The following is a 16,269-nucleotide window of genomic DNA, read 5'->3' on the forward strand; positions in this document are numbered from 1 at the left end:
TGTGCAACATGCACGTCTGCGCCCGATACCCAGATTGTTCACAATGCCTTCATCCTGGCACGCTCGGCAATTTCCGGCCACTTCGAGGTGCCCACCCCGGCTGGGGGGATTGGCTCCTGGGCGATAGTGGTTATAAACTGCGGTCGTGGTTGATGACACCTATCCAAAGGCCACCGACCGATGCGGAGACCCGCTACAGAGATCCGCTACAACAACGCCCATGCTGTGACCAGGAGCGTGAACGAGTGGTGCTTTGACCTCCTGAAAATGCGGTTCAGTGGCCTGGACCGCTCTGGATGGGCCCCCCCAGATTGCCCTTGGAAAGGTCGTCCTCATCACAGCAGCCTGCTGCGTCCTCCACAACATTTTCAGCAGAGAGGCGAAGTGCTGGAGGAGGAGGATGAATGTCAGTCCTCGTCTGATGGGGAGGGTGGGCCGGACAAGGGTCTAGGCAGGCATGGGAGACCGCATGATGTGTGTGCCAGGGCCATCGCTCATGGGCCACTCTGATTGCCTCCAGGTTCACCGACTGGCCAGGGGCACGGACACCGCACTGCAACCCCCCACCCCCACCCCAACTCCTCCCCCCTTACTGGCCGCCCTCCTGCCTGCAAACCCCTTTGAGATACATATCTGCCACACCACAGAGTATGGGCCCTGGGTTGGCAGTCACAGCGGGTCTGGTCCATGGGATGGAAGACGATGACAATCTGCTGTGCGATGAGAGGTTAGGTGGATTGGCCATGCTAAATTGCCCTTAGTGTCCAAAAAGGTTAGGAGAGGGTTATTGGGTTAGGGGGATAGGGTGGAAGTGAGGGCTTAAATGGGCCGAATGGCCTCCTTCTGCATTCTATGTTCCATGAACGTCTATGAGAGCTGTGCTCCACATGATTCGACAACGTCTGACTCGTGCCCATAGTAGCGCTTCCCACCGTCCCCCTGGGGGATCCCTGCATGTGAGCAGGCTATTCCATCACATGGTGCCATCGAATCCCTGGGGTGGCAGAGGATGGTTTTGGGGGGGGGGGTTGGCTGGGACACTGGAGTGGTGAGCGCTGGCTGAACTGCGGTCCCTGAGCCCAGCCCACCCACAACGTCTGCCCATTCTCTTTCCTCCACCCCCCCCCCCCCCCCCCAAGCCCCCTCACTGGCCAACCCAGACCAGCCCACCTCGCACTCTTCTGACAGAGCACCAAGGCAGGGTGTAACATTGTGAACAGGTGAACAAATATATAGAGAGTTGTACCCTAGCCCCTATAACTAAACTGTGCCCTGCACCCAAGCCAACTAAACTGGTGTCTAACTTTCTGGCCTTACGGGCCCCAACGCAATGTCTGGGTGGGTCCCCAGGCGGTACATCAGGAGTGGAAGTGGCCTGCTGTGATTCCCGCCCTGCGATCTGTGTCCTCATTGGAGGCTGTCTTCTGGGATGACTTGGCTTGGGTGGGTCCGGCTGCTGCTCGGGTTTCCCAGGTGGCATGGTGCTGCCCTGTTCTGCCTGCTGCCCACCAGATGCGCCAGGGACGGGGGGTCAAGGTGCTGCGGCGTTCCGGCACCTCCCCTGTGGGAGTCACGAGCACGGGCCCCATCACCTTCTCCTCCCTCGGGGTGTCCGATGGCCCCCGGGCTACTCCATGGGTGGGGATGCGTGCAGAGCTATCCTCTGAGGCTCCCCCCGCCAATTGCCACTGCCAGTCCTGGAGACCCATTCTTGTCTCAGCCAGAGTCTGCATGCTCGCGGCTCTGGATTACAGGTAGTTGACCACCTCCATCTTGGACTGCACCACATCACCCTGCGACTATGCCACCACCTTCTGGGTCTGTGCCAGATCGGCCAGTGACTGCACCATCTCCTTCTGGGACTGGGCCACCTCCCTCTGCGTCAGTGCCACGCGGCCAGTGCATGGGCGATGCTGTCAACACTCCTAGGCATGGTCTGCTGTGACTGGGCCATACTCAGATGTGCCACTGCAATATCCAGGGAGGGCAGCCCTGTCCTGGGCCTCGCCCACCGCCTGCACAGACTGCCCAGGCCTTGGACATACTGATCGAAAGCCAAATCCCTCTCCCTGAAGGCCTCCACTGCAGACATTGGCCTGGCTGGCATGCATTGCCGGCACCGCCTTCTGCTCCTGCACGCGGTTGGACTCCTCCACCTGCATCTGCAGGTGCTGGATGCTCACCGGCAACCTCTCATGGAGTCCCTGGCTCTGCGACTGCATCTCCACAATAAATGGTACTGTCCATTCCAGAAGCCCGAAACACATCTGGAAGGCAGCTAATCCCTGGGGTCGGCCTGCCCTCCGACCGTCCACCCTCTCGGGAGTTCCTACCTCCACCTGATGTACCGGAACATCTGAGTGGTGAACATCAGAGAATGTCCCAGGAACCTCTCCATGAAAGTGCCCAACTGAGGGGCGTGTCTCTGGGATGGTAGAAGGTGTTGGAGACTGCTGTGACGGGAAATCCTGTCATCCTCGGAGTTGAGCTCCGGGATTTCCTGGGTCTCGGACATATGGGTCCCCTTCGTGTTGGTGCCATCATTACTGCTCGGAGGGGTTCTGGGTGTGGCTGGAGGTGGGAGACACTCGAAGGACCCTCCCCTTCACCAGCAACTCCTGCAAGACATGAGACAAGACGCATGAGTAGATCATGAGCTGGGTGGTGTGGGGGTAAGGATGTTGTGGAAGGGGCGGGGGATGGTTGACACATGGGTCATGCAGAACCGCAACTCAGCGAGGTCTCACTACCTCACCCAAGGCCGATCTCCACACATGCGACTGCCATTTCCTCGGGCCCGCCGACCACATCCAGGGCCCTCTGCTCTGCCGCGGTGAGGGGCCGCAGGTCCGGTGGTCCACCTTCAGTTTTCTCCTGCTCCCTGCAGTTATGAGCGGCCTTCTCCTTTGGGTTGGAGGTGGGGGGGGGGGGAACAGAAAATGCACAGTGTTAGACAGTCCAATGCATGCACCCCTGGAAGTGGGTAACTTTGTGGTTTCTGTGGCCAGCAGAGCTGGCCACGGCGGCCTGTATGGGTGCCGGCATGTGGTGCAGATTGGGAGTTCGGCCGTGCCCTGGGGGGCGGGGTTACGGGTGTTTGGGACAGGGATTGATGCCAGGGGCACTGTGCTGCCTAAGCACCCTGGCCTCCCCAGGGATATTATGCAGTTTCTTCTAGCATTACTGGCCGGTCTAGATGCTATTGCTGGTGGCGCTGAGGTCCTTTGCCACCTGCGCCCAGGCACGGCGGCAGCTGGCAGTCACCTTCCCAGACCGGGGCGCAGGGTTACCCGCCACTCCTCCACGGAGTCGAGTAGGGTCTCGAGCTCCATTAATTCTGGGCCTCGCTCCTTGCTGCCACCTTGTTGGCTGGGATGGTGTGTGTGGGGAATGAAGTGTGTATATGCGACTGCAGCTCGTCAGCCTCCTGAGTGTCAATCGTGAATCCGGCACCGTTTGTCATTGGAATCGATTGTGTTCCACGTGATGCCAGTGCTAACCCCTCAACGGTCGCTGAATTGGTCCAGGTGCGGCGCCAATTTTGCTGTTGTGGAAGTCCGCGAATCCTGTCCCAGCGTCAGCACTTAGTCTCAGGAACTGAGAATCCCACCGAAGGAGTCTCCCATTTAAGATGGAGATGAAGAGAAATGGTTTCTCTCAAAGAGTCTTTAGTCTTTGGAATTCTCTTCCCCAGCGAGCAGTGAAGGTTGGGTCACTGAATAGATTCCATGCTGTGTTAAATTTTTGGTCGACAAGGAAGTCGAGGGTTACGGGAGGCAGGCACGGAAACTGGTGTTAATGCCACAATCAGATCAGACAAAGTCTGATTGAATGGCAGAGTAAGCTCAATGGGCTGAATGGCCTACTTCTCCAATCTCATGATCATAGTACCTTGGAGAAAGTTATGAGTCTGCATGGTAACAGTTGGTGTTCTAATTAAACTGAGGCACCTTTCATCGGTCTCTTACTTTAAAGTTTTAATAGTGAGAATTGACTAACAGGTAGGGTGGGATTTTACAGCCCTGTCAATGGACATCTGGTGCGATGGGGCCATAAAATTCTGCCCTTAGCCTCTATAGTCAGGCAGGCAGGAAAAGGCAGCACCAACCTAAAGGTTAGAGAAAGGGAGGACAGGAAATTCCAGATAACACACCAACAACATCATTTTGTAGCTCTGGTTATGTATACCTTTTTCTTTTCAATAAATTTGGAGGAACAGGTAGTTTGGAAAAGTATGTTCTCAAAAGTTGATGGCGAGGCACTGGCTTGAACAGCTGCAGTCCATGTACTTTAGGTACACCCAAAAGTGGCATTAGGAAGAGCGCACCAGGATTTTGACCAGGAGTGAAGGAACAGAGTTAATTCCAAGCCAGGGTAGTGTGGGACTTGCAGGTGGCAGTGTTCCTGTATGGGACTTGCAGGTGGCAATGTTCCTGTGTGGGACTTGCAGGTGGCAGTGTTCCTGTGTGTCTTCTATTTTTTTAGGTGCAAGAGGTTGTGATTTAGAAGATGCTGTTGAAGGAGGCTTGGTGAGTAAATGCACTGTTGCTACTGTGTGCCAGTAGTGGGGGCAGTGAATGTGATGGAGGAAGTGCCGATCAAGTGGACTGCTTTGTCCTGGATGGTCTCAAGCTTCTTGTGTGTTGCTGGAGCCACAATAATCCAAATACGTGGCGAGTATACCATTGCACTCCTGGCCTGTTGATCGTGGACAGTGTTTGGGGTGTCAGTAGGTGAGTTACTCACAGCAAAAATTCCAGCTCTGCTCTTGTATTCACTGTATTTATATGGCTAGTCCAGTTAAGTTTCTGGTTAATACTAACCCCTAGGACATTGATAGTGGAAGTTTCAGCAATGGTAATGCTGTTGAATGTCAAGGGAAAATGATTAAATGCTCTCTCTTCTGCAAGATGGGTTTTGCCTGGCACTTGTGTGGTGTGAATGTTCCTTGCCACTTATCAGCACAGGTCTGACTATTGCCCCAATCTTGCTGCCCAAGAACATTGACTGCTTCAGTATCTGAAGAGTCATGAATGGTACTGAACACTCCAGTGAACATCTCCGCTTCTGATCTTATGATGGAGGGAAGGTTATTGATGAAACAGCTGAAGATGGTTGAACCTAGGAAATTACCCTGAGGAACTTCTACAACGACGTCCTGGAGCTGAGATGGTTGGTCTCCAACAATCACAACAATCTTCTTTTGTGCTAGGTATGACTTCAACCAGTGAGAGTTTGTTCAAACGAACTTAGGATAAATTTACTATGGCAGGCCAAATTTATTATTCATTTCTAAGGACCTTCTCCTTAAACCACTCTGCAGTGTTATCTCAATTGTGCTCCTACTATGTTGATAGGTTGGAATTCCAGATGTGTGACCCAATAACAGAGAAAGAACAGTGATTATTTGTCCAAATAATTTAGATACCCTAAGTTCTTACTTGCTGCGCTTTTGGAAGGGCATCCAGACCATTGTGTTTGTTTATGAAAATTGCCAGCAACTAATTTTTGAGTAGGATTCTGACCTGTGTAATTTTCTTAATTTAAAGCGAGATCCATCAGGAGCAGTATCTGTAAAGGATGTTTTGGCTCGAGCTGCAGCAAAAGGACTACTAGAAGGAGTTGAGACACCTAGAATTCGAAAAAAGGAAGAAAAGCGAAAGAAAAGCAAAGTCTTTACACCAAAATTGGGATCTTTCAGTGGCGCCCAGTCACGGATCACTGAATATTTAAATGAACAGAAATCAGTTACAGTTAATGGAAACTCCACAGTCTCCCAGCAATTTTCTCGAAGTGATGCCAGTACAACTGGGTCAAGTATCAAATTACCTCAACGAGTGCCTATTCCTACCTTGCCCAATAGAGTAAAGAGAAATATTAGCAATGTTTCTTCAGTGGGAAAGATTGCTAGTAGGAAAGGAAGTTCAACTGGAACAAAACAAGAGATGAAGTTGGTTTTAAAGCCAGTAGAGATGTTGCTTCCTCCAGTTACAATACGATACCTCAATTCTAGTGGGGGTCAAAACCATGGTTATAACCAACCTTACCTCTTCCAATACCATGGATTAACTAGTCAACCTGCATTCCCCTATTCACGTAATGCATTTGTGACTTCACTTGGTGTGAAAAAACAGAGAGATACAGGTATGTCTATTCCGCGCAAGCAACCACGTCCTTGGCTCTAAGGTAAAAGCTGAAATGTAGAAAATACTTTGAAATTTGAATTGCGTCTTTAATGTGTACTGCTTTGATGTTTTATCTAATTGTTTTAAAAATATTTCAGTATATATGTTTGAAGTACATGTCTATGAACTCATTGCTGGACAAGCAACATAATCAATGGGTTAGCTGATAGCAATAAAAGAATCTAAAAGAATCAAAAAAATAACACACAGTCAGTAATCATAACATTTAAGCATACACACTTAATCATTCACTAGACATGCATTGTAACAGCAAACAATTGCCAAGAAAATGAAGGCCAAAAATATGGGTGCTGTCACTAGCCAAAATATAATTCGATCAAATCCCAGAAAGAACCTTTTGAAAAGGAAATTTTGGGAGCAGTTTTCTCTTTCCAGATGCTTTCTCCTTGCAAGAAGCTAGATTCTATATATTATGGGTAGATAGCCAGCCTGCACAAAAGATCATAGTGACTCTGATCTATCAAACTAAGTTAAGTCAAAACCACGCTACATTCCTTTCTAGATCATCCCAGGCCACTTTGTTATTTTAACAACTGAAGAACCAAACACGGGGAGAGCATGCAACCCCAATGATCTTGGACCCTTAATAAGAAGGGTGAAAAGAACCAGTTCAAAACCAATTCAAGAGCTATGTAGAAAAGTATTCAAAAAAAGAAAAACTCTTTGTTTAGCAACTTCCTATCTCGAAGAGGCATTCATTCCCGCACCCCTCCTCTGAAAGCATGACACAGAATTAGCCACTCTTATCGGAAGAGAGGGTATGTGGAATATGCCCGTATTCAGTAAATCTTAATCACAACACCAAGCATGGAGTGATTAAATTACCTTAACTTGTTTCTACATACTAGTAATCCGCACAGTGGAGCCTCAAAGATTAAATCATCCCATAACATCCTGTAGATGATTGCTTCATTTAGATTTAGGAAAATAAAAGGGTATGGAATGTTCTTGGCTTCCCAAGTGCTTTGCTGCATATCTATCTGATCTCTGATATTAAGTAACTTTGGCTTTTATTTTGCAGCCTGCACTGTGTGTAGTAAAGTCTGAATTCCACCATAGCAGTACCATATTGTCAACAGATCAGCTGCTTTCAGTCCCTCCTATCCTAATCCCTTGTTGACTTTAAAGTCTGGGAAAGGGTGGTGGGAGCAAAGGAAGAGGGAAAAGTAGACTTTGTTGCAATATCAGCTGTACAAAAGGGGAGTGTCTGAATGGACACTTTGGTGATTTGAGGGTTTCCTCCTACTTGGCAAACATGCATTTCCAGGGTATAGAATATAGTACATGAGAACATCTTAGATGCAGTTTGTTTACATTAGAAGCCCTTTTATACTTCTATCAATATCAAATGGAATTCTTTTCAACATAAGTATTATCATTTGATCAAGTAATATCTTTTTCCTTTTGTATTCTCCATATCACAGCCATTTGATGGCTGTCTTCAGCCACCACATATTTTATTTAATATTTAGCATCCCACCCAGCATATTTGCCGAACACATCCTTTACCATTCTATCTTGTACGTGCATCAACTCTTGTAATAAAAATCTTCCTTTTGCATGGCTTAAATCCTGTAGCTGTAACAGTTCTGGATGATTTTATAAAGGTCAGATAATGACGGCAGTCTGGTATATCAAGGATCTAGCCTTATTTAGGAGTCTTGATAACCACATGCATTTGCAGGGAGTGAGGCGGGCAGTCCCATAATCCTCCATAACCATGTAAAACTAAAACTGTTTAGTGTTCTTCCGATCTCCATTTTTGGCCTCACTAGTTGGGCCTGTTTGCTGGATTTGTTGTTTTGTGGTTGATAGGCCTACGGTTTACAATGTCTGCATGAATCACCCCAATATACGTTTTAATTTATTTTATCGACCAATAACTAGCGTGTTTCTCTAGTCAAACCTCCAATGTCTACTTTCAAGAAAAAAATAAAGTTAAACTATGTGGCGGCACGGTAGCACAGTGGTTAGCACTGTTGCTTCACAGCACCAGGGACCCAGGTTCAATTCCCAGCTTGGGTCACTGTCTGTGTGGAGTCTGCACGTTCTCCCCGTGTCTGTGTGGGTTTTCTCCGGGTGCTCCGGTTTCCTCCCACAAGTCCCGAAAGATGTGCTTGTTAGGTGTATTTGGACATTCTGAATTCTCCCTCCATGTACCCGAACAGGCACCGGAGTGTGGCAACTCGGGGATTTTCACAGTAACTTCATTGCAGTATTGATGTAAGCCTACTTGTGACACTAATACAGATTATTATTACTAGTAATGAAACTGAACGAAGTATCAATTACAGTGGTATTTGATCTTTCTAGTCTAAGGTTAAAAACCAGCAACTCTTTATAATTTTTGAAAGAAATTAAGACAGCAAACTTTGTGCTGAATAAATGATTGAGCCATATTGTGATTGTGAGATGAAAAAACTTTAATGGGTGTCCAGGAAATTGGGTCTTTATTGTGTGGGGTTCTGGCCTGAATTTGTTGAAGAGGACTAACATGTACAAATTTGTTTCTTGGGCTGGCTGATCTTCCATGGCATTTGGAGTATAGCTAATCAAGAATGTTGCAGGCTTGTTGTTTAAATTCCCTCCATTATATGCAAATAGCTTCTAATTACTGGTGTTTAACGCCAACTATTGCACATACATTTACGACTGCTGTTAAAAGATTTAATATTGGTAAATCTTACTTTAAACTGAAAAACTACCAATCACAATCTATAAATAAAATGGGGTATCAATAGTTCAAGCAATGTTACTTCTTTCCTGAATAAGTGCATTGTGGATCTTTTGTGTACAAGAAAATAGATAGGAAAAAGATACATTGCCATTACTGTCCATAATAACAAAAGTGTTCAAAAATTGCAGAAGACCAATTTGCCATATTTACTTGCTGATGTAAATGGCATGTAGAATGTCATTACAATTAAATTGGTCTATTAGTACAAATATTAATCTTCAAATTACATTCAGTAATATATAAATATGAACCACTGGTGGAGAACGTTTTATATCTAAACTTTAGTGTTATAATACTGTAGTGGGGTGAAATCTTGGGGAACTTTTTAGTCAGTTTGAGTGGTTGAATATCTTATATTCAAATGTTCTGATTTATTAAAACTTGTCAAGTTTTCTGTACACTTTGTATGTACCATGACAGAGTTATTTTACCACAAGTGTAAGGCAGAATTCTATCTCTTTTCTATAGTTTCATTTTCAGCACTCAAGTCAATTTTGGTTCAGTATGAAATCATTTGTTTGTGTGCTGGTCCAATTTGAAAGCACTGAGCGCATATATAAATTAACATTTGCATCTACTTCTGACACAATTATGCCCTTACTTCGGTGTCACTTCTAAAATGTTTAATGTTTATGTTATTCAAATTTAGATATGACCCCCATCCCACTGAAAACAAATGTACTTTTGTGGCCATTGTTTCTTCTATATGAAGAATTTATCAAAAGAGGGTGGTATATCCTGTCACATCAGTGTCTCCAAGGCAGAGCCGGTGCAATCTCAATTTTATTTTTTCAAATCACTTAGAAGTTGTACTAATGATGACTGCGTGCTGTTGCTAGTGATTTGAGGAATAAACCTATTCATATCAAAGCAAAAAAAAAAGTATAAGCCACACATTGTGCCATTATGCAGCACATACTGAATAGAATTCTGCCCATAATTTCTTCAATAGTTTAGTGTTGCTGCACATTTGTTGTTAGTCTTGTAGTTTGAATAGATTTGCACTTATTTACGTATTCTTTGTACAATGTTCCAATTACAATTAAATTGTAACAAATGTCTCATTCCATTGTAGTTTTTATTTCTACAAACGTTTTAACAAGATCCTGCAGTAAAATGATGTGCCACAAATGGATTCCGCACCACAATACACACATAAGTCACTATTTGACAAAGCTTTTCAATTTGGAATTGAATAAATGAAATTTATAACTTGTAGGTATCACAGCTGTTCCTGGAAACACAAAGCGGCAAGACTTGAAGCCAGAATGTACTGTATGTGCATCAAGAAGGACGTCAAGGCAGGATTTTCTCTGTGCATTAAAAGATTTGAAGCCAGAATTTTCTGTGTGCATTAAATATTTCCAGTCACTAAGCATATAGACTTGTCAACAGGGAATGAAAATAGATTTTAGTGGAACATTCAATGAGGCTGTAAATGAATGCATTGGAATTGTAAAGAGTTGAGCATCTTTAAGATAAGAACAGCAGAATTGAAAGCTAGGAGATCTTCAAACTAACCACTAGTCCGGGATCAGTATCAGAACATTCTTCACACAAAGTTGAGGTCCATGCTTTCACCTCCAGTGGGAAGTGGCAGTTGGACAGAACATTGTGGGAATTTACACTTAAAGATTTTCTGCCCATTAATTTATTGACTGGAAAGTTACAAGTTACGTATCTATGATTTCCTACAATAAACACCTTACCAATGCTACAGGTGGCTTTCAACACCTCAAATGGATCTTTCCAGAGCCAAAAAGCTCAGAACAATTTCCTTTAAAACCACCAGCTGCCCTGATGAGAGCCCAGCACATTTTGATGACGCGAGAGGTGCCATTGACTTTTTTCACCAAATCTATTTTCTGTATTGTTCTAGCTCCAGTTGACAATTCCAAAAGGTCATGCTTAGTGTCAGATGCTTACACAAGGCTTTCTATATTTAATATGTATTTATATTTCCCATATTTATAATCCCATTATGTCAGTTGAAATTGTGTATATTTAAACAGCTTAAAGCCAGAAATGAACCTTGTAAATGTAATGATTTATTTTCATCAGTGCAAAATCAAAACCACTGAATATGAAAATTACAGGATCTTCTAAAAGTAAATATCAACACTCAATTTGATGTGTCAATGGCCCCATCCCAAATACCTAGGAGTGGCTCTTGGTGGTAGGCACCTGCCCTGGTACAACATGAGAGCCCGACTTTCAGGCATGGAACTTGGAGCTGCACTGAGACCGAGAGAAGGTAAGCCAGCTGCTGAAAAAGAGTCAGCAGAATTTTTAAAAATCACTTCCCGGGTGTGGTAGGGCCAAATTGGAATTGATTACAGTTGGGTTGATGATAGTTGTGATTTCACTAGACCGAGAATAGTGTTTAACGGGGAAGTACTTCTGCTGGACTGCCTGGAGGAACCCGGCAAAATCCCCTGACCTGCTCCCTAAATGCTGCAAAGATACAGAAGCTACTGCTTCACTGGAGCACAACATTGGCTTCTTATGGCGTCTCTGGATTTACACATCTGGAATGCCCCTTGTCAACATCCCCAAAGGAATGGTATTTGGTCCAAATGGACACTGACAGCACCTCGCCATCAGCTTTCTTGACACCTTTATTCACTGCCTGTTTTGGCAGACTGCTTTCTGACAACCAGGCGAGTGTGAGCTGCAAATTTCTCCAATTAACCCTTGGGAAACCACATTTTTTAAGCCCCTTTCACATATACTGTTCCATTATCCTCCCCATTGACAGCCTCAGGGTGAACCAGGCTATTTGCAACCTCAGCATCAATTATGAGCTGAGTGTCCAACCCTATATCCTCTCCATCGCGAAAACCACCGCCTTCCTTTTCAACATCATCTACCTCTGACCCCACAGCAGTTCAGCTGCTGCTGAAATTCTCATCTGTGTTTTTGTTTACTCCAGATTTGACTATTCCGATACTCTGCTGGTTGGCATCACATTTTATCCCCTCCTTAAACTTAAGCTTAACCAAATTTTACTGCGCATGGCCTATTCTGCAGACCCCATTCACTCTTTCCCAGTCTTTCACAGCTGAGATTTAAAATCATCATTGTGTTCAAATTCCTTCACTGCCTCACCCCTCCCTATCTTTTTCAAAAAAAAAATCTTTTTATTCTCCACATTTTCATCAAATAAACAACAAAAGAAAACCAAACGCAATACAATCCCCCAGAAACAAACCCCCCCTCAATATACAGTCCAAAACATCCACTCTTGCATCCCAGGTAAAAGTCAACAGTCAATCACTAAGCAGTGCAACAATAGAACAATAACCCCAACATCCCCTCCCTTTCCCCTCTCCCCTGTTCAAGGGCAACCAGTTCTCGAAAGTGCATAATAAACAGTCCAAATGAATTGTAGAACCCCTCCTTCAGCCCCCTCAGCTCAAATGTCACCTTCTCAAGAGTCAGAAATTCTAGTAGGTCCCCCCACCAAGCAGAGGGACAGGGTGGAGGAGCTGACCTCCACCCCAGCAAGACTCGCCTCCGGAAAATCAGGGAGGTGAAGACTAAATCATCTGCCCCCACACCCGTCTGAAGTTCGGGCCTGTCCGACACCCCGAAAATGGCTTCTAGGGGACCTGGTTCCAAGTTCACATGTAGTACCCCTCAGATGATACTGAAAACCTCCCTCCAATACCTCTCCAGCTTCGGGCAGGACCAAAATATATACATGGTTTGCGGGGGCCCTCCCATTACGCTGACATATGTCCTCCACTCGCTCAAAGAGTCGGCTGATCCTCGTCCTTGCCTTCTTCCATAACCTCCCCTAGCTCTTCTTCCACTTGACTTTAATCCCCTCCATGGACACCCCGTCCTCCTCCAAAATCTTCCCAAAAATCACCGGCACCACCCCCTTCTCCATGACCCCTGCCATCAACACCTCGTCCAACAATGAGGAGGTTGGTACTATCGGCAAGCTCGGAACCTCCTTCCTAACATAGCCTCGGAGCTGACAGTACCTAGACCCTTCCCCTTGCCTCAGCCCATATTTCTCCTCCAACTCTTCCAACCTCGCAAAACATCCCTCCGAAACCTTCTATCCAGCTTCCCTGTCTCAAACCTGTGATTGCCCCTATTCGGCATCTCCCCATACCCAGCCCTAGTTGAAAGTGCTGCCTCAAAATCTTCAGTGTTGCCACCACCACGCTCCCAGAGTATTTGCCCGGGACCATCGGGAGCAGGACCGTTGCCAGCGCCCTCTGCCTCGACCCCCTAAACAGACCCTCCTCCATCCTAACCCACTAGAACTCCCTCCCCCCCCCCCCCCCTCCGGCTGACCATGCTCCTCACATTTCACACATTCGCCTCCCGATAATAATATAATACATTCTGGAGGCCCAACACCGCCGCCCCCCCCCCCCCCTCCCCCCACCCCCCCACCCCCTCTCTGGAGGACCACAATCCTGACCCTGGCTACACCCCCTCCCCCACCCAAATAAATGAAGTGACCGTTTTGTCCACTTCCTTAATGAATGCCTTTGGCAAAAAAGACCATCAGGCATTGAAATAAAAATAAAAATCACAGCAGCACATTCATTTTAATCGTCTGTACACAAAATGGGAGCCCTTCCACCGTGCCGCCACTCCTGGCATGGACACCACAAAATATTCACCCTTCTTCAGGTTCAATTTATATGCAGAAAAAGACCCAAATCTTCAGAGAAATCCAATTATATTCCCCACTGATGTATTCAGCTCAGATATATATAAAAATAAATCGTCCTTGTACAAAGATACCCTATGTTCCAATCCCCCCCGTACTATTCCCTTCCACAGTCCTGAGCTCCTTAAAGCGATAGCTAATGGCTCTATCGCTAATGCAAATATCAGAGGGGTCATAGGACGCCCCTGCCTGGTACCCCAGTGCAGAGCAAAGTACCCCGAACTCATGTTATTTGTGCAGACACTCGCCCTTGGTTCCTTATACAATAGCCGTACACATTCTGTAAATCTTGGCCTAATCTCAAACCTCTCTGGAACTGCCATCAAGTACCCCCATTCTACCCGATCAAATGCCTTTCCGCATCTAGCTCAACCACCACATCCGTCTCCTTTCCTTCAGCAGGCGTCATGATTTAGTAACTGCTTGATATTCGAAAATAGCGGACTTCCTTTCATGAACCCTGTCTAGTCTTCCCCCTATCATCTTTGGGAGGCATCCCCCAAACCTAGTTGTTAGTACCTTGCGTCTACATTTAGTAGCGACATGCTCCTATACGACCCACACTCCCGTCAGGTCTTATCTTTTTTTAAGAGCAGGGAGATCGAAGCCTGCTGCAAAGTTTGTGGAAGCACCCCCTTCCCTTTCTCCTCCTCGAACATCCCCACCATCAGCGGTGCCAATTTGTCTTTAAATTTCTTGTTATACTCCACTGGGAACCCATCTGACCCTGCCACCTTTCTCAATTGCATCCTCCACCTCCTATTCCCCCACGACTTCTGCAGTCTGGCCCTTTCTTCCTCCTCCAGCTTTGGATACTCCAATCCATCCAGGAACTCAGTCATCTCTGATCTTCCCCCAGTGGCTCCGACCTGTACAGCTTTTCATAGCAATCAAACACCTTATTAATCTGCTCCGGAGCCACCACCAATTTCCCCGTCCTATCTCCCACCTGGACTATCTTCCTCGCCGCCGCCTCCCGCCGAAGTTGGCCTGCCAGCATGCACCCCACCTTCTCCCCATATTCATAAACCTCTCCCCTCGCACGCCTCAGTTGGCGCACCGCCTTTCCGTTAGACAACCGATCAAAACTAGTCTGAAGCTCCCTCCTTCTGTCCAAAAGGGCCAGAACTGCATCCCTCATGTACATTCTGTCAACCTCCAACATCTCCTCTATCAGCCTTTGATGCTCCTCCCTCTCCTCTTTATGTACCTTGGCCTGAAATGATATCACCTCCCCCCTCACTAACAGTTTCAATGCCTCCCACAGCATAGCCTGTGATACATCCCCTGTACACTTAAAGCCCACGAACTCCTCAATCACGTTCCCAATCTTCTAACAAAATCTTCGGTCCCCCAGCAACCCCACATCCATTCTCCACTCCAGTCTCTGCGTTACCCCCTTCTCCAGGACCATGTTGACCTAATGCGGCACAAAATCCGAGATCGCTATTGCCGAATCCTCTGTCCCCTAACCTCTGCCAGCAATGCCTTCCCCACTGCAAAAAAGTCTATCCTTGAATAAACCTTGTGAACCAGAGAGAAAAACTAACACTCCCGCTCCCTGAGGTGCAGGACCCTCATGTCTACCCCTCCTATTTCCCTCATAAGCCCAGTCAGCGCCTTCACCCCCCAGTCCCAACCCCCCCCGACTGGGCAAGCAAGTGCGGTTGCGCCCTGTCCATCCTTGCCTCTTGAAACAGATTCCAATCCCCTCCCACTATCAGCTCGTGCAAGTCCAAGTCTGGAATGGCCCCAAGCACCTTCCTCACAAATCTTGTATCATCCCAGTTAAGGCCATAAACACTTGCCAATGTCACTAACCTTCCCTCCATGTGTTACTGTCACATATCTGCCCCCTGGTCCGCCACCACTTTCTCCATCTGGAACCTCACTCTTTTACCGCTCATCAGAACCGCTACTTCCCGCGCCCCACTGTTGAACCCCGAATGAAATACTTGGCTCACCCAGCCCTTCCTGAGCCTCACCTAGTCTTTCACCTTCAGGGGAGTCTCCTTTAGCATGAAAACATCGCCCTTTAAGCTTTTTAGGTGCGCAAACACCCTCAACCTCTTTACTGCCCTCCCCAAACCCCTCAGGTTCCATGGAACTATTCTGAACGGGGGTCTCTCCCCCCCCCCCCCCCCCCCCTCCTATTCACCACCTTCACCACTGGGCCCGGCCCACCCCGTCCCTTTGTTGCCATCAAACTCCTCCCCCTCCCAGAATCCCCATCCACCTCATCTCAAAAACACCGTATCAGTCCCCTCCCCCCACTTTTCACAATTCCTAGGCCAATCGAAACCTGTTCGACCAGGCTCCAATATCTGCACCCCCTCCCCCACCACACTCCCGTTCACCAGCCAGCTTGAGCTTGCCAGTGTGGAGACCCCTGCTGAGGCCGCAATCCCCTACCCCCTACCTAGTCCCAGGTTCGATTCCCCACTGGGTCACGGTCTGTGCGGAGTCTTCACATTCTCCCAGTGTCTGCGTGGGTTTCCTCTGGGTACTCCGGTTTCCTCCTACAGTCCTAAGACGTACAGGTTAGGTGGATTGGCCATGCTAAATTGCCCTTCGTGCCCAAAAAGGTTAGATGGGGTTATTGGGTTACAGGGATAGGGTGGAAGTGAGGG

At 47.1% G+C, this 16,269-nt stretch overlaps 1 protein-coding gene across 5 annotated transcripts in view; it reads left to right on the top strand.

The window, feature by feature from the left end:
* Window positions 1–16,269, top strand: part of LOC140408853 (putative methyltransferase NSUN7) — a 300,900-nt gene that overhangs the window by 179,393 nt on the left and 105,238 nt on the right. For 3 of the 5 annotated variants that reach the window (XM_072496639.1, XM_072496641.1, XM_072496640.1), the window contains exon 12: window positions 5,550–10,002. The exons of 1 other annotated variant lie outside the window; for it this stretch is intronic. In XM_072496639.1, the coding sequence (XP_072352740.1) occupies window positions 5,550–6,185 (636 nt within the window). In that variant the 3' untranslated portion in view covers window positions 6,186–10,002. Of the gene's footprint in view, window positions 1–5,549; window positions 10,003–10,162; window positions 10,285–16,269 lie in introns of those variants that run through there. One more of the 5 variants, XM_072496642.1, reaches the window with a different exon arrangement.

The sequence above is a fragment of the Scyliorhinus torazame genome, chromosome 3, assembly GCF_047496885.1.
Source record: "Scyliorhinus torazame isolate Kashiwa2021f chromosome 3, sScyTor2.1, whole genome shotgun sequence".
In the NCBI taxonomy this organism is placed as follows: Eukaryota; Metazoa; Chordata; class Chondrichthyes; order Carcharhiniformes; family Scyliorhinidae; genus Scyliorhinus; species Scyliorhinus torazame.